At 54.4% G+C, this 25,929-nt stretch overlaps 2 protein-coding genes across 2 annotated transcripts; both read left to right on the forward strand.

The window, feature by feature from the left end:
- Positions 1-5,237: 5,237 nt before the first annotated feature.
- Positions 5,238-7,571, forward strand: DUSP2 (dual specificity phosphatase 2). The gene is made up of 4 exons (XM_033838388.2): positions 5,238-5,727; positions 5,815-5,927; positions 6,396-6,615; positions 6,733-7,571. Exons 1-4 carry the CDS (start codon positions 5,340-5,342, stop codon positions 6,945-6,947), a joined length of 936 nt encoding a protein of 311 aa, XP_033694279.1. The 5' UTR covers positions 5,238-5,339; the 3' UTR covers positions 6,948-7,571.
- A 3,486-nt stretch (positions 7,572-11,057) lies between these two features.
- On the forward strand, positions 11,058-25,706 carry ASTL (astacin like metalloendopeptidase). Its single transcript, XM_033838681.2, has 9 exons — positions 11,058-11,109; positions 11,811-11,939; positions 13,830-13,891; positions 15,164-15,254; positions 15,684-15,801; positions 16,545-16,726; positions 19,509-19,590; positions 19,685-19,839; positions 25,310-25,706. The coding sequence occupies exons 1-9, from the start codon at positions 11,058-11,060 to the stop codon at positions 25,639-25,641; spliced, it is 1,203 nt and encodes a 400-aa protein (XP_033694572.1). The 3' UTR covers positions 25,642-25,706.
- Positions 25,707-25,929: the final 223 nt, after the last annotated feature.

Consider the following 25,929-nt stretch of genomic DNA (forward strand, 5'->3'; position numbering starts at 1 on the left):
GCCATGGGTTGGGGGCCAGGGGTGTGCTGGGAGTGGGTGCCTGACAGGGGAAGAGACCAGGGAGGTGGGGTCTCCTCTAGCTGCAACCCCAGGCACATCTAGGGGTGCAGCCAAACCCAGCACCCCTTGATGGACACACCCATGGGGCAGGCAGGGACCCCAACAAGCAGAGCCATGTCTGGCCTTGGAATGGGCTGGGCTCTCCCAGATCCCCTTACTCAGGGCTGTGGCCACCTCTCCCCTCTGCCTCAGCCTCCTTTCTTTTCTTCCTTTTTTTTTTTTTTAAGTTAAAATTATTTAGAATTTTATTCTATTTATTTCTTTTTATACAGCAGGTTCTTATTATCTATTTTTTACATATTAGTGTATACATGTCAATCCCAATCTCCCAGTTCATCCCCCCCCACTTTCCTCTGCTTAGTGTCCATACGTTTGTTCTCTACATCTGTGTCTCTATTTCTGCCCTGCAAACTGGTTCATCTGTACCATTTTGCTAGATTCCACATATATGCGTTAATATACGGTATTTGTTTTTCTCTTTCTGACTTACTTCACTCTGTATGACACTGTCTAGGTCCAACCACGTCTCTACAAATGACTCAATTTTGTTCCTTTTTATGGCTGAATAATAGTCCATTGTATATATGTACCATATCTTCTTTATCCATTCGTATGTCGATGGTCAGCCTCCTTTCTTGATGGGAGACTGTGGCAGGAGAGAAAACCAGACCCCACAGAAGCGCATCACGCCAAAGCTGGAAGGGACCGCAGGGCTGCCCTCCTGTGCAAAGGCTCTGGCGTCTACTTCCTGCATCACACTTTTTAACATCTTTGGGTACCATCTGTACCGTCCAACTCGTTTTCACAAACCTAAAATTTATTTTTAAAGGAAACTATATCATTACTCTAGGTGAATAACCATGAGTACAAGATGGTCCCCCAAATTAATATTCAAACAGTGACGTCAGCTCCCTGAGGGCAGTGGTTTGTGATTTATTGCTGTATCTCCAGAACCCAGAACAGTACCTGACATATAACAGGTACTCAGCATATATTTTTTGAATGAAGGGCCAGGTAAATGAGTAAATATAGAAAAGAATGTGTGACCTGGACAAGGAAAAGCAGGGACTTCCCTGGCGGTGCAGTGGGTAAGAACCAGCCTTCTAATGCAGGGGACGTGGGTTCGATTCCTGGTTAGAGAACTAAGATCCCACATGCCACGGGGCAACTAAGCCCATGCGCCACAACTGGAGAGCCCATGTGCTGCAACTACTGAGCCTGCGTGCTCTGGACCCCACGCACCACAACTAGAGAGGAGGCCGCGTGCTGCAACGAAAGATCCCGTGTGCCTCAACTAAGACCCTATGCAGCCAAATAAATAAATAAATAGTTTTTAAAAAATGAGGAAAAGTGAGTATTTGAGAGGCATGAAAGCCACACCTCCCCAAATGGAGGAGTCCCCAAAGTCTCCCCAAATGGAGACTTTCTTCTTTTTTTAAAATTTATTTTATCAAAGTATAGTTGATTTACAATGTTGTGTTAATTTCTGCTGTACAGCAAAGTGATTCAGTTACACACACACACACACACACACACACACACACACACACACATTCCTTTTCATATTCTTTTCCGTTATGGTTTATCCCAGGATATTGAATATAGTTCCCTGTGCTATGCAGTAGGACCTTGTTGTTTATCCATTCTTTATATGAGTCTGCATCTGCTAATCCCAAACTCCCAGTTCATCCCTCCCCATCCCCCCGCCCGTTGGCAACCACAGTCTGTTCTCTAGGAGACTTTATTCTTCATGTATCCATCGTGTCCAGGAGAGGGTCCTCAGCAAGGCTGCCCCAGTGATGGGACACATGCGTGTGGGGACAGACGCCAGCCCCCTCAGCCACATGTGGCCACTTCTGAGTCTGCCTTGCTGAGGTGGCTGCCTAAGGGGACTCTCTCCTTTACCGGCCCTCCCCGCCTTCCCCGCTGTGCTGGACAGGGCCGTCTTCGCAGAGGATGGAGTCACTGTCCCCGCCTGGCAGGAGCCTGTGGGAGTGGCCACCATGCCACTTGGGCAGAGGCCTGGCACAGGAAGCCTGACGTCATCCTGACTCACGGCTCAGGCGGGCTGGGGGTGGTTGTCACTTGTCACTCTCACACCTGCCTTGACCTAAGGATCATAGTCACACCATTCATTCCTTCCTCTCTCCCCGGAGCATCTGCTTGGGGTATGGGTTTGGAAGGAGGAGGGAGGACAACACAAGAACACAACACAACGCTTTGGGCTTCTGTGGAAGGGAAGTCGCTCTGCATGGGGCTGGGGGCCGGGTGGGGGCAGGGAAAGACCCAGAAACCCAAAGGCAGGAGGCTAGTGACACGTAAACAGCCATCAGAATAGATGGTTACAAGCAAGAATGACACAGAATCATCATTTGTTCCAGTTGGGTATTTTAATTAAAAAAAAAAAGGTGAGCCGCAAACTTTGCTTGATAGTGTCGGCTCTGTAACAGCCAGGCCAGGGAGACAAAGCCCCCCAAAACCCGAGTATGGTACCATCCCCCCATCCCCGGCCCCTGCTGTCCCTTTACCACCTAGTGAAGAGGGTCATCCCTCCGGGACCTGCGACCTGTGGGGCAGCCAGTGCAACGGAGACCCCTTCTCACCCGTTTCTCCACCCACGTGTCCCGACCCCTGCCTCGTCTCTGCTGGGAAATGATGGTCCTTGAGGAGGTGGCAGAGGGGGAGAGACATCCCGGGGCCATGACTCACCAAGGGTGGGGGCATCTTTAGTCAGAGGAGAAGTGGGGGTGGGACTTGGGTTCCATCTTCTTCCCACTCTCTCCTTACCCCGAGCTTGGGCTTTCACCCAGTGATGAGGGTGGGCGTTTCCCTAGTTCGGGAATAGGGGAAAGAGGCTGAGGGGAGCCCCTCCTTCATGGCTAAGTCAGGCCTCCTTGAGCCTGTGTTCCAGAGCTGAAAAGGGGACACCCCAAAGCCAGTGGCATTGATGGGGGTACATACATGTAGTCACCTTGGGCGGAAATCACTGGTCCTGGCCAGAGCTCTGGGCAGGGCAACTGGGCACTGTGTCGCTAGCGCAAACCTTTGCCAACACACTCCCACTCCCACGTGGGACTGCAAGGTGCACGCCATTCTCCCCAGGAGGGGAAGAGGCTCAGCCCGGTGTGGGAGTCCAGGGGCTGCAGCCCCTACGCAGCTGGACTGAATTTCACCCCTGAGCTAGGATCCCAGCTGGCCAGTCCTCTCTGCTCCTCCCCGTGGAGCTGGAAGCCCATGTCTCCCAGCAGAGCAGGTGACACCAGCCCCATGGGTCAGCAAGACTGGACCTGCTATCCTTTCGTGTGGTCTGTAATTTACCCCTGGAGTCAGCCATTGAGTCATTTGCCGGGCTGATGCCAACGATCAGGGCCCGTATCAGTCGCTGGGATCTGTGGCCCAGACTCCTCGGCTCTGTTGTGGGCTCTGCCGCATCAGCCTCCAGACTGGCCTGGGAGGGAGGGATGGAACATTGCAGGTGTCTGGGCACTGCCACAGCCTCAGAGCCTCGGAACCAGTGTAGGTGAGCAGTTGGTCTATTATACACTCCCATCTTACAGGTGGGAACACTGAGGCCTGAGAGGGTGAACTGCCCCAGGACTCTTTGGAGTCCTTGCGGCTTCTATCCCCCGCATCCCCTCTCCTTCGCAGCACACACAAGCTACCAGCTCTGTCTCCATCAACAGGTGATGCTCCAACACACATACACATCAACACACTACGGGGAACAGTTTACAGTTTACAATCCAAGTGCAGGGCTTGGGGGTCCACGATGGGTCCTAGTGGTAGCCCTCCAAGACAGTCTGGACCTAGGGGTCTGCAGTAGGGCTGGAAGGGTCTTACAAAGGGCATAGAGTAGTGACTCAGGGGAGTGGGGGCCTTGGGGGTTGGGTTCTGAAATCCCATGCAGCTAAGGTGGGGATGGGGGTGGCTCCCACTCCAGGGCACTGTCCCCACGTACCTGAATGTCCCTGCTTTGGAGGAGTTCAGCTGCCAACATCTCTTGCCCCCGTGCAGGGGCCCAGATACCCCCACACACACCTGGGGCTCACCACATCCGGCCCCAGGGCTGGCAGCTGAGTTGGGGGCAGGCAGAAGGGATGTGGATTAACTAGCTTCCCAGTCTTACTGCTCATCGCCTTGCTCCAGTCCAGTCCTGGGTCCCTGCTGTCCAGGGGCTCCGCTGCAGGCCTAGGGAGGACTGGGGGGGGGGGGGGCGGGGAGTGGTGGGCGGAGAGAGTGGGGGAGGCAGATTCTGGTAGTTCTTCTCCCTCTTCCCCTTGGTGAGGCTCCTGAAATTCCCACAGGGCCCCAGGGAGAGCCCAGCAGCGTCAGCAGAGTTCCCCTTCAGAGCTGGCCTGCGACTTGGGGAAGTGCTTCACTCTGGGCCCCTGGGGTTTCCCTGGGCTCCGGGGGAAGAAGCCTTGTCCCGCTAATAACTGGAAAGTCGTCACAGGCCCCCTGCCTCCCCCCATGCCAAGGCCCAGAGGTCCTCCTCATGCCAGCGCTTAGAGTCTTGGGCTCAGAGGACAACGCTCTGGCCTAGCTTGGTCACTGAGCAGCTGCAAAACCCCGAGTGCTGGTCTCAGCCATGAAACGGGGGAGGGGGAGGGGAAATAAAGCCCCTCTGGCCCAGGGTCTCTAAGCAGAAGAGAAAAGGTACATCAAAGCACGGCTCCCCATCCTCCAGTGCGGAAATCATCCGTGGCAACAGACAGAAGTCAATTTTTGTTGTAGCAGATTCCTAGGAGGGGGGAAACCCTGGGAGGTTAAGGGAACAGGGAAAAGGGAGAGCAAGCGGGGCGAGGGGCACCACGGGCTCCGAGGTCTCCGGGGATGCGGACGTGTATCTATCTGAGTAGCCGGGTGCCCGAGGACCAAGCGGCGCGAAGCAGGTCCAGGGGTGAGGGCACTCAGTAAGAGTCCTGGGGCGCAAAGGCGGGAGGGGGGCGTTTGGGCAAACACCTTCCCTTCGGAGCTGGTGCCCGGCTTCCTCTCCCAGTGCCCCCCCTCCCCCAAACCGGTCCCAGCCACGGGCCCGCCCAGCCTGCGCCCCGCGTGAGGCCGCGGGGGCGGCGCCGGCGCCTTCCTGCTTTGCCCATGTATGGTGACCCGGGAGGCCGTCCTACGGCTACTTAAGCCCTAGCGCTGGAGAGGGCGTCCGGAACAGACGGTTCGGGTAGCGCGGCCGCCGCGGGAGTCCGGAGCGTTCTCGGGGAGAGGGGGAAGGAGAGGAAGAGGTGCGGGAATAGGGGAGAGGAGGCTGCCCGGGGCCGGCAGACATGGGGCTGGAGGCGGCGCAAGAGTTGGACTGCACGGCGCTGGGCGCGCTGCTGCGGGAGCCGCGGGAGGCTGAGCGCACGCTGCTGCTCGACTGTCGCCCCTTCCTGGCCTTCTGCCGCCGCCACGTGCGCGCCGCGCGGCCGGTGCCCTGGAACGCGCTGCTGCGCCGCCGCGCGCGCGGCGCCCCCGCCGCCGCCCTCGCCTGCCTGCTGCCTGACCGCGCGCTGCGGGCGCGCCTGGCCCGCGGGGACCTGGCGCGGGCCGTGGTGCTGGACGAGGGCAGCGCCTCGGTGGCAGAGATCCAGCCCGACGGCCCGGCCCACGCTCTGCTTGCCGCGCTGCTGCACGAGACCGACGCCGGACCCACCGCCGTGTGCTTCCTGCTGGGTGAGCGCCGGCCCGCCCTCGTCCCCCGTCCCGTCCCCGACCCGCGCCGGGCCCTCCCGGCTAACCGTGTCTTGGTCCTTCTTGCAGGAGGCTTCGACAGCTTTCAAGCCTGCTGCCCCGATCTGTGCTCTGAGTCCCCCGGCCCCGCGATGCCACCCGAAAGCAGCCGCTCCGACCCCAGGGTTCCCTCGTATGACCAGGTGAGTTGAGATCAGGGCTCCTTGTCAGTGTCATGCAGGGTAGGCGCCTCTGGGGAAAGAGTCTGCCATTTGTGGATGTAAGAGTCTATCCATGTCCACGGTCACCTAAGGGTGTGTGTGTGTGTGTGTGTGTGTGTGTGTGTGTGTGTGTGTGTTTCCGCCCCCAAATGGGAGCACACCTTTGTGTGTGCCTGGTGGGCATTGCTGGTGTGCATCTCTGTGAGTCTGCGTAAGTCCTGTGAGCAGCAAAATTTGGGGGTTTGAGGGGAATGTGTGTATCTTTGTGTGTGTATCTCCGTATGTCCCCTTGGGTCCTCCTGGTATTCCGGAGTCTGATCCTTAGACAGGGATCCTTGGCTAAGAGCTCCTCTTGCCTGGGCCAGTCTGCCCTGTCTCTGTCCCGCTGGTGTTCAAGCCCTTCAGGCTTGGGCTGAGACCTCACCACTGTCCCTCCCCCTTCCCGTGCAGGGTGGCCCTGTGGAGATCTTGCCCTACCTGTACCTGGGCAGCTGCAGCCACTCGTCGGACCTGCAGGGGCTGCAGGCTTGCGGCATCACAGCCGTCCTCAACGTCTCAGCCAGTTGCCCCAACCACTTTGAGGGCCTGTTGCGCTACAAGAGCATCCCGGTGGAGGACAGCCAGATGGTGGAGATCAGCGCCTGGTTCCAGGAGGCCATTGGCTTCATTGGTAAGAGGCGGGCCTCAGCCCCAGGACCTGTTGGAGCTCCAGGGGAAGGGGCTGGGGCACCTGTCTCCTTCCCTGCCCACCATCCCGTCTGACCCCCCTCTCCCATTTCCCTCGCAGACTCGGTGAAGAACAGCGGAGGCCGGGTGCTGGTGCACTGCCAGGCGGGCATCTCGCGCTCCGCCACCATCTGCCTGGCGTACCTGATACAGAGCCACCGCGTGAGGCTGGACGAGGCCTTTGACTTTGTTAAGCAACGCCGGGGAGTCATCTCCCCCAACTTCGGTTTCATGGGGCAGCTGCTGCAGTTTGAGACTCAGGTGCTCTGTCACTGAGGCTGGGTCCCACCATGCTCGCTCCCCCAGGGCAGAGGCACACAGAGCTGCCTGATTCCTGGGGACAGTGGGGGTCCCAGTTCCCCACTGTCCCCCTCCCCTCAGGGAGATCTGCCCTTTCCTTGGAGTTCAAAAAGCCCCCAGGTGGGCACGCTGGGTGCAGGGATGCTGGACTTTCTCACCTGGTGCTCTTCTGCTGGGGGTTTGAGGGCCGGCCCTCATTCCTCATTCCGGAAGGAGGATGGAGGGCGTGTCTGCTTCTGTCCTCCCCTGTCCTCTGACAGAAACCAACTGGACTCTACACCCACGACTCCCGCTGGTCCGATCACCACGTTGGAGCCCTTGGCAGCCGAGGGCTCTAAGGAACAAGCTGTGAAAACCAGGAGCCCTGTGTGGCGCTCGGGGAAGGGATGCGGTGCTGTGTCTGGACCTCTCGCTTGCGTGCGTACGTGAGCGTTTCACGCCTGTGTTGGCGCTGGAAAGTTATTTGTGTTCAACTGACATTTAACACTCCCTCCCCCACTTCCTCCCAGCCCTGTGGGCGGGGGTGGGAAACTTAGCACTTTATATTTATACGGAACATTGAGGATGTGTCAATAAAATATTGTTTTGTTTAAGAAACAACTTCGCAAGTGTCTGACCTCAAGTCAGTGCCTGGGGAAGTGCTCAAAAGCTCTTTCTTTTCTTTTTTTGGTGTTTATTTATTTATTTATTTTTGGCTGCGTTGGGTCTTCGTTGCTGCGCGCACACCTTCTCTAGTTGCGGTGAGCGGGGACTACTTTTTGTTGCGGTGCGCGGGCTTCTCATTGCGGTGGCTTCTCTTGTTGAAGAGCATGGGCTCTAGTCGTGCGGGCTTCAGCAGTTGTGCCGCACGGGCTTAGCTGTTCCGCAGCATGTGGGATCCTCCCGGACCAGGGCTCGAACCCGTGTCCCCTACATTGGCAGGCGGATTCCTAACCACTGTGCCACCAGGGAAGTCCCCCAAAGCTGTTTCTTAATCAGACCTTCCCTTCCCTTGTGTGGTGGGGTCTGGGAAATGGAAGGAGGAAGGTGCAGGGGTGACCTCACCGCGCAGCCCAGTCCTCCCTGTGCTGGTGTCCTTTCCTAGGCAGAGCTGAAAGTGATGGTTTCTGGGAGGCTGGCTCCAGCCTTATTCCACTTAACATCTTTGGTCCTGTGGGGGAGAAGACTGTGTTTACCATTCAGAGCTGGACTCGGCACTGCCCTGGTCAGACCCCACTTCCTTTTTGGAACATGTGGATGGATGTGTGTGCGTGTGCGTGTGTGTGTGTGTGCAGCCACATGTGTGGCTCTTCCTCTGGGCGTGGGTGTCTATTCTTGGCCTGCACACACCTATGTGTCCCAGATGTTCCTACATGCCTGCATGTCTGCGTGTGCCTGTGCGTGTGGCTTCCCTGGGCTGTGTGTAACGTGCGCCCGTGTTGGGGCAGTGCAGCCTGTCACCTCTTCTCCCACACCTCCGGGCTGGGTCCCCAGGCCTCAGAATGCCTTTCCCTGCCGGGGGTCATGGCAACCCCTGATCCAGAGCTCCTTCCTGTCCCCAGAAAGCACGTGGCCTGGTGTCTGGTACGGAGGACAGGTCACCTGGGATGGGCTTAGTCGTTTTTCACACCCATCAACTACCACGTCTTCACTGAACATTGGTTACGTGGCCAGCGTGGACCGCCGATGAGACATGGGCCCAGCCTGAGCCAGAAGTGGACGGTGCTGGAAAGGGGGTGCTGTGATTTGCCCGAGAGCAGGGGGTGCTGAGGCCCTTGAGGACAGCTCAGCGTGGGCAGGTCCTGCATCAGCCTCCACTCGGATGCTCCAGCCACTCGGAGTGTCATCTGGCTAACTGTTTTGTCCTTCCAAACTCGGTGCAGGCGTCCCCCCTGCAGAATGGCGACTGTTGCTGCGGGTGTTCTGAGCGCCTGGCAGGGCGCGCCTTAGGAGGGCAGTGTAGTTTGACAGTTAGGGGGCCTGTCTTGCTTTACCTCTCTGTGTCTTAGTTTCCTTGTCTGTAAAATGGGGTTTTGTCATTAGCTCCCACCTCTTAGGGTGGTGTTGAGGGTTATTCCAGTCAATCCAGGTAGAGGCTTAGCCCAGGAAATGTTAGTTACTGAAGGTCCGAGAAGCAAAGGTTTTCAGGTGTGTAGTTGCCTGGACGCTGGTGAGGGCAGGGCCCGTGGTCTGCTTGGCCCTGTGCCCAGAGTCTGGCAGGCGTGGGTGCCCACTCCACGTGGCCGAACGAGGGACAAAGCCTGCCCGCTGTGCCTCGTTCCCTCTACTCTGGGGGTGTGTGAGGTGCTCCCTGGCGGGGACTGAGCAGAGCTAGGGGTTGTTATCAGGGCTTCTGCAGGCCCTGAGTGGGTCGTTTGGACCTGTCCACAAGGCCCACACCCAGCTCGGGGAGGGTGGGGGGCCTCTGGGGCCCTGAGTTATCGGAGCCTTCCCGCGCCCCAGCCACTTCTCACACGAAACAGGACCGGTGGCTGAGGCCGCTGTCCATCGCCCCTCACCCCTGCCTCATTGCATCCTGTCTCCACCCCACCATACTGCACCCTCCCCTCCGTGCACCCTCCGTGTTTTTAAGTTGGCCTTTCAAGCAAACTGCGTTTCTTTCCCTTCCTCCCTTCGTTTTAAATTTATTTATTAACATTTTAAAAATTGTGGTAAAGAAGATGTAACAAAATGTGCCATCTTTACCATTTTTAAGTGTGTACTTCAATAACGTTAAGCGTGTTCACTCACATTATCGTGAAACAGATCTCCAGAACTTTTCCATCTTGCAGAATTGAAACTGTACCCGTTAGACAACAACTCCCCATTTCCCCCTCCTTCAGCTCCTGGCAACCACTGCTCCACCATCTGCCTCTGAATCTGACTTCTCTAGATACCCCATGTAAATGGACTCATACACCATTTGTCCGGTTGTGATTGGCTTGTTTCACCGAGCACAGTGCCCTCAAGACAAACTGGCTTTCTTAACTACGAATCTGTTTCTCTGCCCGAGCAGGGTGACTATGATTGTTTACCGAGCACTCCTCCGAAGCAGTCAGCTCTGTCCATCCCTACGAATGTTCACACCCTGCCTGGGCAGCTGGGCCACCTGTCTTCATCACGTTCTCCCCATGATTCTGACCCCTACCTTTTGAGAAACAGTGGATTCCAGCCAGGGCAAGATGCCGAGCGACCTCAGCTCTGTCATTTCCCTTCACTGGACGTTGGTGGGGAGGGTGTCCCCAAATCCTTCAACTCCAGGATTTAAATCCAGGGGGGCCCTTGGTGGCCAGGCTCCGAGGATGGGCCTTTTGAGAGGCCAAGGGGTACAGAGGAGGGGGAATATGGGTAAGGAGCTTTCATTCCTGCACCTGGGAAATGGGGCTAAAATGCCGATTTTGTAAGGCTGTTGTGGGAGTGACAGGGGTAGCACCCATGTGAGGGTCTAGGTACCCAGAAGTTCCACTTTTCCACAAGGCAGACTCCTCTGGGGCTGCTGGTTGTCCCTGGTGTTCAGTTTGTGGGTTTCACTGCTCCCGGTTCTTGTGATTGTCTACTGGCGTGTGTGTACTACAATAAAAGCTTATAAAAACGTAGTGAGTTTTTCAACAGTCAGACTGGGGGCGCCTCAGGGTCTCAGGTAGTCTTCCCCACATCTGAGCACAGGGCAGGGGCAGGAAAGGGGTCTCCCCAGGTTTGAGGATGAGGTTCCACCCAGCACTGCCGTCTCTCACTTTTCTGCGACGTTTCTCTGCCCCCTGGTGGTGGGAGGGGACCTGAGAAGAGATACACCCCCAAGTGGGACCCCCCCCCACCCGCAGCGTGCCTAGCGCGTGGCTTCTCCCCACCCTCTCGCCCACTTCAGCCGAGCCGGGAAGGATCTGACCGGGATCCAGAAGCCTCGGGCCAGGGCTGGGAGGGGAAGCGCAGGCAGCAGAGGGCGGGGCTGCAGGTGGGGTTGATTGGGATGCGCTGCAGGTGAGGGCTGGAAAAGCTGCTATTTAAGGGGGGGGGGCGTTGACCATAAGTTTGTAATTAGGCTGCCTCATCTCGTGGGAATTGCTGCTCCTGCTAGCTGAGGGGCCAGAGCGGCCCATCTCCGGCAGCATGAGCATAGGAGGCCTCTGGCCATGGGTGCTGGCTCTGCTCTCTTTGCCCGGTAAGTGGGTTGCCTCGCCCTTCTGCCCCTGTCGTTTTGGTTCTAGCCTGCGGAGGCCTGAGGGCAGCCAGAGGGTGTGGCTGGAGCCCGCAAGGGATGGGAATTCATATGCATAGGTCAGAGAATGGGCTTCCAGGGATGTTCCTAGAAGCCAGCTCCTGGGGGGCCGGGGAGGACCTCCGGAGGACGCTGGGAGCAGAGGGCCTGCCTGGCAGGAGAGAGCAGGAGTGACGCTCCAGGCGTTCGTGCTCTGCTGGCCATGCCAGGCTTGCCCAGGCTGAGCCCGTTTCCAGACCCCTGGGCTGACGAGGGGGGCAGGGGGCAGGGTCTGAGGCTAGCCCGCACCCAGCTGTCAGCGTTGGAGACTGAGGTCTGTCCCCATCTTCCTCTCTCTTGCTGCCTCCCCTGCCTCATACACACCCAGACACTTGGAGCCTGGGGCTGCCTTTTGAAGTCCAGTCTCGGTCCCGCTAAGGGAGCTCCTTCCTCAAAGTTGCCCAGGCTTCAGCAGCAGGTGGGGCTGACAGAGGAGGCCAGGCGGGCTCCCAGGACTCCCTCCTGGAGACCTATCTTTGTGAAGGGCCTGGGTCTTGCCGTCTGACACCCCACTCCCACCCCACCCCACCCCATGTCCTGTCATCCTGTGTCACCACTGGGGGCACTCTGGCCATCGTGCATATGTACCTGTGTGTCTGGGCCAGGTTTCATCCTAGGAGTGCCCTCGGCCTCTCGCTGCCCAGGAGGAGTCTGTGGGACCAGATTCTCAGAAGACCTCACCCCCGAGGGGACCCAGACGTCTTGGGATAAGGACATCCCTGCAATTAACCAAGGTGCGGGCACTGTGTCTTCTCTTGGGGTTTGGGGTATGAAGTTGTCCATGTGGCACGTGAAAACTGTGCTGAACGCTCAGAGACAGAAGAAGCTGGGAGGAAACGTGCCAGCTTTCTTAGTGGGTCTTGGAGAGTAATGGTTCCACGGGCAACTTCTTTTTTTTTTAAATTTTATTTATTTTTTATACAGCAGGTTCTTATTAGTTATCTATTTTATACATACTGGTGTATATATGTCAATCCCGGTCTCCCAATTCAGCCCACCGCCACCATCATGGGCAACTTCTTAAGTCTGCTTTTCTGCATCTTCTCTACTGGGTTGTTACTTTTATTAGGAAGGGGGAACACCAGAGGTTTATGAAACAATGGAGAGCCCCGTACTTTTATCAGGCCGGGTCTGTGTTGAATATAGTCATTAGTAGCTGTTTGGAAACAGGTCAGCCAACTGGTTCAGGATGACCTGCAGGTGTGAGGCGCCGGTGGGGGGAGGTCCAAAGACCAGGAAGCGTGAGTCTCTGGCCTCCCTGCCTGGGGATTTCAGCTGAAGAATGAGAACATACAGATAACCTGGGACAAAGCTAGTAGAAATAAAGACTGGAGTTCAGAACGGGGTTGGGGGGTAAGGGGTAGGGGATGGGAATCTGCCGCATGTGGTCTGCGCCTCCCCTTCCTCTGTGAAAAGCTTGAGCAGGGCCGTTCACCACCTTTAGGTCACTGTGGCTGCTTCTGGCCATCTCCAGGCCAATCTGAGGCCTCCTTGGCATTGCTTTCCAGCTGCTGTGGAGGATTCTCTCTGCTAGGGCTGCTGGTGGCCCAACGACCTGGGAGCCTAGCATAGTACCCGCCATAACGCCCTTGACAGGGAGGCCCACACCCTCCCCAGCTGCTGGGAATGTTGGATGCTAAGGCCTCGCAGCTGGAGACCCTCGGCCAGGGATACCTGGGAAGCTATGCCCTGCCCTGCCCAGGGCGGCCCAGCCACAGCGACTCATACAGGACGTGGGTCTGGCCCCATGCCTCCAGGTGGGATGAGTCTGTAGTGCCGCTTGGCGTCCAGAGCTCCTATGGGGTCCGGCTGGGGCTCTTCCCCAGCGCTCTCCACCTCTCCCTGCTCCCACCGTCAATCACCTGCCGATGGATCCCTGGCTCAGGCTCTGCTTCTAGGGAACCCAACCTCCAGGATGCCAGGCGCTCTTCTAAGGTTCCTGCTGGGGCTGATATCCTAGTAAAGAGGCTGTGGAGAGGGCTGCCAGCTGTGGTAGAAAACGAGGCTGGAGGGAGGGGGAGGGGGAGGGCAGGAGCCAGTACCCACCCTCCTATGGTGGTGCAGGCTGGCGTTTCTGTCACTTGCCACTCTAAGGGTCCTGAGTATCACACCGATGGGTAGGGGGTGAGGTGGGCTGGGAGAGCCCAGGGCGTGTTCTGAGGAGTGTGGCTTGGGCTGGAGCAGAGGATGAAGACAGCTGGAACAAATGGCATCTTCCTGAGAGCAGAGGGCCTCAGACGCAGGAGCTGGGACTGGATTTTTTTTTTGGCCATGCCATGGGCTCACATGCGGGATCTTAGTTCCCTGACCTGCGGGCGAACCCATGCCCCCTGCAGTGGAGGCGTGAAGTCCTAACCACTGGACCGCCAGGGAAGTCCCTGGACCTGGCTCGTGTGGCTCTCAGGACAGGTGCACCTTCTGAGCAGGGGAAGGGTGCGATCAGGCTGAGAAGCATTGCACACGTTTGTAGACTGGGACTCAGGGGCTGTGTGACAGCCTCAGAGCCCGAAGGAGGATGGACCCTGGGGTTGCTTGGCTTGACAGCCAAGGTCTCTCCTGGGCCTGTCCTCGAGTCTGTGCTGTGGAGAGCATGGACCCACACACGCCCCTCCCTTCCTTCCCAGGGCTCATCCCAGAGGAAACCCCAGAGAGCAGCTTCCTCCTCGAGGGGGACATCCTCCGGCCGGTGCGTGTGAGCATGCGTACACACACGTGGGTGTAAATAACCTCACAGGTAGTGTCAGAGACCTTTGAGTCCACCCCTTGGCATCATGGGGGGGTGACGTTTGAGGGATCCACCTTTGTTGCTCGTAGCTCTTCTTGCCAAAGTCAGAGCGATTGTTCTGCTAGGAATAAGCCAGCCTGAGGGAGGGTGACCTCTGGAGTGGTGGCAGCAGTCAGCCTGAGAGGGCTTCCTGAAGGAGGGGGTTTGGACTTTCAAGACCCAGCTTGCTACCCTACCCGGGGGAGGTGCTCAGGGAGTATCAGGACAAAGGAAGAGGTAAGCGCAGGTTGGCAGAGTGGCTGGTGGGGCTATAGGGAGGTGTTTGTGGGGAACATCGGTGGTGGGAGCGATGGCCTCGGGACAACGGAACAAGAAGTAACACAGGAACCATCCTGCCCAGGGGTGGGGGCAGGCTCAGAAAGGGAGAAGCCTGGATGGGAATCGGGGCGACTTGCATTGCCATCTTCTAGGAGACACTTGCCTAAATTGGGGCGAGGGTGGGCAGAAGACTCCTGAATAGGACAGTGGCCTGGTGTGAGCTATGCTGTGCTCCCGGTCTGAGGCTGTCCACTGATGGCATAGCATAAGGCTGGGCCGAAGACTGAAGGCCAGCCTGGCGCAGGGCAGGAACCCCCGGGGCAGGGCGAGGCCCCTGTTCCCAGTCACCCGGTGAGTGCCGGGGATAAAAGCAGGATCCAGTAAAACCTTTGCTACCAGTGGGGCAGGACGTGCTGGGGTGCTCTGAAGCCCAGGCTTCAGAGTTGGCAGAAGAATAAAGAAAGTTGCTAAGGCCATGGGTGTTGCCTTAGAATCAGCCCGAGGAGGACCGCGTCCCCATCTTCCCACCTGCACGTTCAGAGGAGCTCGGTGGGCTGCTGTGCTCCAGGAAGGAGTGCGGGGGGCGCTGCTGGTGGAGCTGAGCCCCTCTGAACTAGGCCCCCTGGGGTGCTGGGATTCCTAGCCAGCCTCTTCATTTTGTCTTGTTTGTCCTCTTGATAGAGTAAGTTGTAAGTTCTATGTTATGTAGAAGAAAGGGCTGTGCTGTACGTCGTAACTCAGGGAGCTGGCCCGCTGACTTCCCAGCTTCTATCCCATTTCTAGTGACCAGCTATGCTCATGTACCCAGGGGGGTCTGCGGCTCACATCTTTAGGGCTCCCGTGGCTGGAGGTGTGGCACTCTTGGGGGCGGGAAGCTTGGCTGACCGGGGTCCCTGAGCCGCCCTCTCTCCTCAGAGCCCTTTCCGGCTGTTCTCGGCGACCAACAACAAGTGGCCCAAGAACGGCGGCGTAGTGGAGGTCCCCTTCCTGCTCTCCAGCAAGTATGGTGAGTGAGCCAGCCCCTCCTTCCCAATGCAGCCCAGGCTCCTCTCTGGGTTTTTGTTCCCTCTTCCCCTGCCTCTCTGCGCCCCTTCTACCGCTACCACCCAAGTAGCCCTTCTACCAGAAGCCCTTCTATCCCTGCTGGCCCCTGAGCTGGGAGGCTAAAATCCTGGAGGAGCTGATGGGAAAGGTACATCTAGGGACTGTCTGATCCATTTCAAGACCAAATGGTCCAGAGGACAGTTATCTGCCCAAGGTCACACAGTCTGGAACCCTGCTTTCTTCTCCCCACACCATCGCACCGCCCTTTCTAGACATTCCGTTTTGGGGGAGTGACCTGAAGCTTGGTTCCCTCCCCAAGTGCAGACTTCCAAGGGGCTGCGAGGGCTCTAGGGGCCCGGCTGGGGTGTCAGCCAGGGTGTCTCCTCTCCAGATAAGCCCAGCCGCCAAGTCATCCTGGAGGCGTTTGCTGAGTTCGAACACTCCACGTGCATCAGGTTCGTTGCCTACGAGGGCCAGAGGGACTTCATTTCCATCGTCCCCATGTCCGGGTAAGTGCTTCTGGGTACGTGTGCAAGTGTGTGTACTCGTGCATGTGCGGGGTGAGAGCCACAGCTGTCTTCAGTTCAGCCTGGAATTAACAAAGCTGTGGTCAGAAACCTGTGTCTGGGCCTCTGTCCCGGGTCCAGAGGACCCCTGCCCTTCTGAGTGGTTTGCCTAGTGTGAGCTGGACCTACGGATACTCAGGGCAGGAGGTGAAGGAGACGTGGGCAAGGAGGTACTCGACTCTCCTTTAAAGAGCCCTCCACTCCATCTCTGGGGAGATGTTGTGGCCTGGGGACTGAGTGCAGGTTTCATGAGACAGACCTGGCCTCAGATCTGGGTTCCACAGTGCAGGAACCAGGGGACTCTGGAACGTCCCTTCACTTCTGAGCCCCTTCTGCCTTCTCTCTGCAATGGGGGTGATGGCAATACCGCATTCCTAGCTTGCTAGGGGCCTAAGAGAATGTGGGTGAGAGCTTCGACTTGGGGCGCCCCACATGGGGACATTCACGTCATGAGCTGCTTCTGTCATCCACATTAGTATTGGCTCCCACCAACTCCTCTCAGTGCAGGCTGCAAAGGGGGTTCCAGGCAGTCAGGGGACTTGGGGCCAGCAGGCTCGGGACTAAAGCCCAGGATGGGGACTAGCTGTTGGTGCTCACTTATCCCAGGTCTTGGGAGGAGGGGTGAGGGTCCTGGGTCTGCGGATTCTCTGGGCTGGTGCCCACCCAGCACTCTCATGGCCCTGCAGGTGCTTCTCGAGCATAGGGCGCAGTGGAGGGATGCAGGTGGTATCCCTGGGGCCCAGCTGTCTCCGGAGGGGCCCAGGCATCGTCCTGCACGAGCTCATGCACGTGCTGGGCTTCTGGCACGAGCATTCGCGAGCCGACCGGGACCGCTACATCCGTGTGAACTGGAACGAGATCCTCCCAGGTGAGCGGGGCTGTGAAAGGCCAGGCTAGGCCAGGGGACTAGGGGGTGGCGGGGTGGGAGAGGTAGTCCTGCTGGGAGAAGGTGGCAGGAGGCATGGTCCAGGCCTGAGGAGTTGCCCGGCTATTTGGGAGTGGTCGTCCATCTTCCCCACTCCCTGCCTGTCTCCCATGGGGAAGGTGGGGTTCCTGCTTGCCTCCGAGACCTGGAGAATAGTCCAGATGCTGCAGCTCTGGGCCCTGAGCCTTCACTGCCACCCACCGTTACCCTGAGCTAGGGCAGAAATTTGCTGTGCGCCTCGTTTCTCTTCACGGACACCGGCAGTTACCTGAGGATGGAGTTGATGGTCTTAGGAATCTCGCTCGCTCATACTCAGCTAGCAGCCCCTCATGCTCTGGACACTGCTGTGTGGAGTCAGGGCGGGGACTGTGTTCCAGCCGGGGCGCTGAGCCGAGACGGAAGTCCTGGAGGTAGTGGGCCAAGCGTCAGACGCAAGAGGCGCAGGGCAGTCCCGTGCGGCTTGGTGTGTGTGAGACGGGTGCTGATGGGCACCTGGGACAGAAAGTACAGGGAGGCCAGGCTCTGAAAGGTGGCAGTGGGAAAGCTGAGTCTGGTCTGGGGTATGGTGCCGGGGATCTGACTCCAGCAGTGCGGGGACCCTGACCTTTGGCAGAGGGGGACAGCCTGCTGCAGGAGGTGAGGGGAGTCCAGACAATCGCTTTGTGAGGGAGGGGAGCAGAGGAGGTAAGTGATGACTTGGGTTTGGGGGTATGGAAACAGAAGATTTGGAAGGCTTCCTGTAAGCGGAGGCTTCTGGTGTGAGCGCCTTTGCTGCTGCTGCGGGGTTAGCCAGGTGAAATGGTCAGAGGTGGAGCCCAAGATGCATGCACGGATGCCCTTCCACTCCAAGAAGGGGATGGGAAGATGGGTAGCACCTCTCAGTGGGACGGAGATTGGAGCTTGAGATCAGAGATCAGTCTGGGTAAGTGGGGAGGAGACAGTGACACCATAGCCTGAAAATAGACTATAATCCTTTTAAGTACTCATGGAGGGACTTCCCTGGTGGTCCAGTGGTTAGGACCCTGCGCTTCCACTCCAGGGGCACGGGTTCAATCCCTGGTCATGGTGCGACCAAAACAAAAACCACTTAAGTGCTCATGGAATTCTTGTAAAAACTTATGATAGCCATAAAAACTTCAAATTTGAAAAAGTAGAGTTAATACAAACAGTTTGATCATGATGTAAAAAGTAGAAACTAATAATAAATCAAAATGAAAAACTTTATCCAACTGGAAATTAAAATTTAAAAAACAACAAATCTTTCTTTTAGTTATGAAGTAAAAGAAATTGCAGGAATTCTTCAAACATAAAAACACATTAGAACCAATGGTTCACAGCTAAAGCAATGCACAGGGAAAACGTGTAGACAAATACTTACATCAATAAACAGAGAGAACAAATTAGGCATTTCAGGGCTTCCCTGGTGGCGCAGTGGTTGAGAGTCCACCTGCCGATGCAGGGGACATGGGTTCGTGCCCCGGTCCGGGAGGATCCCGCATGCCGCGGAGCGGCTGGGCCCGTGAGCCATGGCCGCTGAGCCTCGTGTCTGGAGCCTGTGCTCCGCAACGGGAGAGGCCACAACAGTGAGAGGCCCGTGTACCGCAAAAAAAAAAAAAAAAATTAGGCATTTCAATCCAAGTTAAGAAAGAAATGAAAGCAGGAGGGAATTACTGAAGGTAAAAGCAGAAATTAATGAGTTAGAAAACAAACAGCACTAATAAACTGAAAAGCTGTTTTGTTTTTGTTTCTTAACAATAAAACAAGTTAAACACCAGCTACCCTAATGGAAAAAATTGCCTAAGAATGGACAAAAATGAGAATACATTTGTACTTAGTTAATACGTACAGAACAAAATGCTAAAACATGCAAACTAATAACAGTAATTAACTGGAGGTGGGGAGGCGGGGACTCAGGAGGAGGTGGAGTGGGAGATTGAACTAAGCACTCTACTGGGCAGGTATTTTCAGGCAGGTGATGGGATATAAAGGGGTTGGAATTCCATTTTAGTGGTAAGGAGGCTGCTGGTGACCATGGGTGGGTGTGGAGGTGGCTGGCTGGGTCTGGGGGGTTTGGAGGGTGCAGCTCTTCTTTCAGAGACTCACTGTGAAGGGCAGGACTTGACGGAGGGAACCTAGCCCCTCCCAGGCCTGGAGGAGCCAAGTGCCAGGGAGAAGCAGGTGCTCTGGCCGATGGCAAAGGACTGGACTCCACACCTGGGGGTGGGGGTAGGGGGTAGGGGGCGAGTGCTGTTGGCTCGAGGCAGGGAGAGAAGGTGGCTTTGCTTCTGGGAACGGGCTATCCCCACCGCACACGATGGGCTCAAGGGCCTCTAAGGCTGGGGTGGGGAGTAGGCACTTCATCTCGCCGGTAGGGGGCGTCCAAGACACTCTTTGCAGCGTGTGACGTCGTGGAAGCTGCAGGTGGTATAAAGATAGTCTCGTACAAGGTAAGCTTGAGAGGAGGAGAAAGGTGGAGAGAAGTCTTAGGGGGCGATGGGGGGCCACCACCAGGTCCCTGTGCTTGCACATCAGCTGGTGCAGGTCTGGAACCCTCCCAGGGCACGGAGGAGACAGGGATCAGGGATCAGTGGCGGGGGTGGGGAGATGCACATCTGGCTGTAGTTTGGGACCCCTAGGCTCAGGTAGGTTGTACATTTCCAGAAAGCCCCTATCACCTACCCTTCCTGCCCTGGCCCTCTTCCCACATCGTCAAGTATTTTTTCAGGCTTTGAAATGAACTTCATCAAATCTCGGAGCAGCAACATGTTGGTGCCCTATGACTACTCGTCAGTGATGCACTATAGCAGGTGAGGACCCCCTTTCCTTGCTTCCTTCCCTCTGCGCTGCCATGCCAGCTCCTGCCGTGGTCTGGACTCAGGCCCCTGCCTGCATGGGTTTCAGGCTCGCCTTCAGCCGGCGCGGGATGCCCACCATCACGCCGCTCTGGGCCCCCAGTGTCCAAATTGGCCAGCGATGGAACCTGAGCGCCTCTGACATCGCACGGGTCCTCAAGTTTTATGACTGCAGCCCGCTTGGCCGTGATCCCCGTGCAAAAGGTGAGTGACAGGGGACAGAGTGATTTGGGGAGCCAAAGGAGGCTCCTGTGTTGAGGTGGTGTGAGCGAGGGTCGGGTGCTAGGAGGTGAGGCTGTAGAGATGAGCACGGGGAGATCACCAGGGCCTCACCGCAGGAGATGCAGAAAACGCACGTGAAAAAATTAACCCTCACTGGTGATTATAAAACTGTTAGATATAGGAATAGAGGTCACTTTTTTAAGTTTAACGTACCTACCAAAAACCCAGAGCAAAACTCATTTTTAATGTCAAAACATTAAAATTGGGACCAAGACAAGTTTTTCCACTATTGTCCCATCTATTCAACAATGTAGTGAAAGTCTTAGCCATTGTGGTATGACAAAATTAAAAGTCTGAGGTTTGGGAAGGAAGCAAAAATTGCCGCTATTCATAGATGACTACATTGAAAGCAATCTATAAACAAATTACTAGAACTAATAAGAATTTTAAAAAGTAAATATAATCAATATATAGAAATCAGTTTTATTTCTGTATATCAATAGTTAGGAAACATAATTCTTAAAGATACCATTATAATAGTGAAGATAAAGTTCTAAGGAGTAAATCTGACAGAAGCTATATAAAACTTTATGGAAAAAAACCTTATTACAATCGTTAAAGAATACTTAAGTAAATACAGAGATGTATCATATTAAAAGGAAGACAATATAAAAATGTAATTCTCTACTGATCTACAGACTCAATAAATTCCCGCTGAAAATCCCAATAAGTTTGGAGATCTTGACAAGTGAGTCTAAAATCTGTATTAAAAATGTAAAAAGCCAATAATAGCCCAGACACTCCTGAAGAGAAAAAAGTGGAGGGACTGCCCTAGCAGACATGAAGTTATGTAGATTATAAAATGTCTTTATATATATATATATATATATATATATAGCATATAAATGTATAAATGCATATATTCATATATGTACACAGAATGTATATAAAATACCTTTATATAAACGTGTAGCATTGGTACAAGGGTAGATAATTGCCCACTGAAACAGAATGGAGAGTTCAGAAATGAATCCTCCTCAGAAGTGGACACTTGATAAAAGGGCATTGATCACTAGGGAAAGAATAAGGTAGCCATTAAATAGCTCTAAAGACAACTAGTTATCCATTTTATTTTTTTATTATTTTTTAAAAATTTATTTTATTTATTTATTTTTGGCTGCGTTGGGTCTTTGTTGCTGTGCATGGGCTTTCTCTAGTTGTGGCGAGCAGGGGCTACTCTTTGTTGCCATGCGCCGGCTTCTCATTGCAGTGGCTTCTCTTGTTGCAGAGCATGGGCTCTAGGTGCATGGGCTTCAGTAGTTGTGGCACGCGGGCTTCAGTAGTCGTGGTTTGTGGACTCTAGAGTGCAGGCTCAGTAGTTGTGGCACGTGGGCTCAGTACTTGTTGCTCGTGGGCTGTAGAGTGCAGGCTCAGTAGTTGTGGTGCATGGGCTTAGTTGCTCCACCACATGTGGGATCTTCCCGGACCAGGGCTCGAACCCGTGTCCCCTGCATTGGGGGGACACTGCGCCACCAGGGAAGTCCCTAGTTATTCACTTAAAAAAATGAATTTCTAATTCATGCACAGAAATTCTAGTTGTATACAAGACTTCCATGTAAACCAAAAATACTCTAAAACTTTTTAGAAGAAAATATAGTAAAATGTCTTCATGACCTTGGAATAGGTAAGGATTTTTAAAAAATAAGACAGGCAACATGAGACAAAGCTGGAACAATTAAAAAATCCAACTACATTGATCATAATAAATACTATTTATTAAAAGACATAAAAGTGAAAATACAAGTTACAGATCAGAAGAGAATTTTTGTAACTAATTGTACTCAAAGTATATTAAAAAAAACTTTTAGAACTTAGTAAGAAAAAACCCCACAAAGTAGAAAAGGCAAGAGACTTAACAAGCAATTCACAGAAGAAACCAAATTGGGAAACCCAAGATATTCAACATCATTAATAATTGGGGAAATGCAAATAAAGACCACAGTACCTTTTTATACCCCCTAAATTGGTAGAAATTTAAATGTCAGATACTACCAAATACTAATAAGAATATGAAGCAGTGATAACATTCATACTCTGCTATAGGAGTGTAAATTGCTGCAACCACTTTGGAAAACAATCTGATATCTTATGAAGTTGAAGTGTATATACCCCATGACCCTACTCCTAGGTCTTGTTGCATGTGTGTACCCCCAACTCCAGCCATAGGCAATCACTAATCTACATTCTGTTTCTATAGTTTTGCCTACTCTGAACATTTCATATAAATGGAATCATACAGTATGTGTGATCTTTTGTGACTGGCTTCTTCACTTAGCATCATGTTTTCAAGGTTCGTCCCTGTTATCGTGTTGACCCTTGATCAACGTGAGTTAGGGGTGCTGACCCTCCATGCAGTCAGATCTGCCTATAACTTTACAGTCAGTCCTCCGCATCCTCGGATACACCAACCATGTATCGTGTAGTACTGTGAATATTTTATTGGAAAAAAAAAAATTCACGTATACGTGGACCCATGCAGTTCACAGCTGTGTTGTTCAAGGGTCAACTATACTTCATTCATTTTTGTTGTTGAATGATATACCACATTTTGTTTATCCATTTATCAAAGAATCTTTGGGTTATTTCTACTTTTAGGCTATTATGAATAATGGTACTGTGAACATTCATGTATAAGATTTTATGTGGACATATATATATATATTTCAGATGTTGGGGGTAGGAGTTTATTAATTAATTAATTTATTTTTGCTGTGTTGGGTCTTGGTTTCTGTGCGAAGGCTTTCTTTAGTTGTGGCAAGCAGGGGCCACTCTTCATCGTGGTGCGCGGGCCTCTCACTATTGCGGCCTCTCGTGCTGCAGAGCACAGGCTCCAGACGCGCAGGCTCAGTAGTTGTGGCTCACGGGCCTAGTTGCTCCACGGCATGTGGGATCCTCCCAGACCAGGGCTCGAACCCGTGTCCCCTGCATTAGCAGGCAGATTCTCAACCACTGCGCCACCAGGGAAGCCCCGGGCATATATTTTCTTTTCCTTTGGATATATACTTAGGAGTGGAATTTCTGGGTCCTTTGGTGACTCCATATTTAACTGCTAAATTGTTTTCCAAATTGGCTGCACTATTTTTCATTTCTACCGGCAATGTATGAAGGTTCCACTTTCTGCAAGCCCATGTCAACACTTATTCTTCTGATTATAACCACCGCAAGTGGGTGTGAAGTGGTATCTCATTGTAGTTTTTTTTTTTATATATTTATTTATTTGGCTGTGCTAGGTGTTCGTTGCAGCACGGGGGATCTTCGCTGCTGTGTGCGGGCTCTTTTTATTTGCGGTGTGCGGGCTCTTAGTTGTGGCATGCGGGATCTAGTTCCCTGACCAGGGATCGAATCTGGGCCCCTTGCATTGGGAGCACAGAGTCTTAACCACTGGACCGCCAAGGAAGTCCCTCATTGTAGTTTTGATGTGCATTTCCCTAATGACTTTGAACATCTCTTTATGTGCTTATCGGTCATCTGTATATTTTTGGAAAAATGTCTGTTCAAGTCTTTTGCCCGTTTTTCAGTTGGGTTGTCTTACTGGTGAGTTGTAGGAGTTCTTTATATATTCCAGATACATGTTCCTTATCAGATATATCATTTGGAAATATTTCCTCACGTTATAGTTTAACTTTCTAGATGGTGTCCTTTGAATATAGACATTTAAAATTTTGATGTGAAGTCCAACTTATCTATTCTTTTATCACTGTATTTTTGGTGTCATATCTAAGAAGGACTTGCCTAACTCGAGGTCATGTAGGTTTAATCCTATGTATTTTGCATGTGACTATCTAGTTCCAGCACCATTTCGTAGACCATTCTTTCCTATATATAATCTCAAATATTACATACCTTTTGAAAAATAAAAGGACACGTGGCAAGAGCTTTGTGGGTAACTATCTGAGGCTTGACTAACATGAGGAACAGAATTGAGAGGTGGCTAGAAGAGGTCATGGGTCAATGGAAAGTTTATCAAGATGGTGGACACACAGCAAGTTTGGATACTGAAATAATGACCCAGTGGAGAAGCGGGAATGGATTTGGGGTGGGGAGGCAGAAAAATATCTAGAACATTCAGGGAGGAGTTGCTCTTGTTGGGAGCTTCCTTGGACCTAACGGGAAGGAAGAAGATGGGAACAGATCCGAGTTCACATGCAGATGTTGATGTGCAGATGGGGGGCTCCATCCCAGGCTTTGGCGGCATAAAGAGTGAGGTGAGGTCTCCAGCTGAGAGGCTGGGGAGAAGAAGATGGATGTGAAGGAAAAGATGTGAAGCTGCTGACTGGAGAGCAGGAGAGGAAACCCGTGAGAGACACACGGCCGGGCCACGGGTGGTGCTGGGCTGCTGGCGGAGGCGTGGTGTAGGTTAGTCACCTGGTCCTCTAGGACTGGGGTGTTGTGGGCAGTTCTGACAGAGGGGGAGGTGCCTGGGGATGTCTCCAAGGGAGGGGCTGCACCGAGGGCTGTGGAACCCATGCCAGGTGAGGAGAGGGGTTTGGAAGTAAGGAGGCTGTGGGGCAAGAAGAAGGGGTTTGGGGGCACAGCGGGGCTGAAGGATCGTGATAGTGAAGCGAGTGGGCTGGAAGTAAAGGAGGCGGCCGTCAGAGGGTGGGCAGCCGGGACCCGTGACTTTAGCGGGTGTGGTCTTGGCAGGTCCAGGCAGGGAATGGGCTGTGAAGTCACTGGTTGAAGCGTGTCAGCTCAGATTGGTCAGTGTCCTTGCATGGAAGGTATGGCTCATCGGGAAGCCTTTGGTGGGTGGGCAGGAGTGACAGGGATGAGGGTGGTGCTGAAGCGGGGCTGGGGCCGACTGGCCGGATAACTTGGGCCTGAAATGAAGAGTCTTACAAAGCAGCCGGTGGCAGCCAGCTGTGGTCCAGGAGGGGCAGTGAGGGGCCAGCAACACCCACCCCACTGAGCACACGGGCCTGGTCGTGCTCACCTGTGTCCTGCTGACGCCCTGGGTTTGGGTATAGCTGCAAGTGTAGGAAAAGTTCTGGAATAGGCCTCGGATATGGGTGAGAGCTGAGGTGTTGCCCTGTACAGAGCAGCCCCGGGTGGTCTGGGTGACGAGGGCTGCAATGCTAGATCTGGGGTTTGACCATCAGAGCAGCCGGGGGCGTGGGTGGGAGTTCATGGAAGATCCCAGTGGCCTGACCTTCTGCGGGTGACCTCTGGGGCCAAGCGGGGAGGGAATGGGATGGCTGTGTGGTCCTTGTCTCCTTGTCTTCGGGTCTCGAAGGCATTGGGCAGCAGCACCGCAGGAGCGTGGCGGGTTGTCGCGTCCCGTGAGCTGAGTTCTCGGTCACTGTGAATGGGGCTGAAGGGGGCTCTGGCTCTCGCAGCTGCCACGCACTGTCCCTCTGTGATGCTGGGACGTAACCCATCTTTCCTCCTCTAGGGCTCCAGACCCACAGCGATGGTGGGAGCCCCACTCTCGCGTCTAGACCGCACCTGCAGCAGCTCCTAAAGGCACTGTTGGCAGAATCCAGGAGCCCTGGCCCCGGGGGCTTCGGGGCTGAAGAGAGCCCACGTGTGTGGGAGCCCCCCGCCCTGGGGACTTCTGGTGTGGAGGCCTCTGCAAGGCCCCCCCAGCCCCCAGCTTCTTCCCTAAGGTCACGGCCTGGAGCAGTGGTTCCTGGCATTGCCCTGGAGCAGTCCTGGCAGGCCCAAGTGCCCGCTGTACCCCCAGACCCATCTCTAGAAGCAGAAGACCAGCCAGCAATCGTCTAGGCTATTTTGGGGAACCCTGCTCTGCCAGGAGCCCGTGCACCCAGAAAACGCTTCATAAGGGCACCCAGAGGTCAAACCTGTGGCTTCTGCCCCCAGGTGGGAAGGGCATTCTATGCTCAGGGTGGCCAGGTTGTACAACCCTTGGCCCCTCTAGGCAGCACCCCTGTCTTCCAGCCCCTCTGGCTACCCTGTCTAAGGCCCAGGCCTCTCCCTCTGCCCCTTGCTTGCCTGTCATGTTCCCCCAAGAGCTCCTGGGGACAGAGGGACCCTCTAGGTCTGTCGGGGGAA

Source organism: Tursiops truncatus, chromosome 14 (genome assembly GCF_011762595.2).
Source record: "Tursiops truncatus isolate mTurTru1 chromosome 14, mTurTru1.mat.Y, whole genome shotgun sequence".
In the NCBI taxonomy this organism is placed as follows: domain Eukaryota; kingdom Metazoa; phylum Chordata; class Mammalia; order Artiodactyla; family Delphinidae; genus Tursiops; species Tursiops truncatus.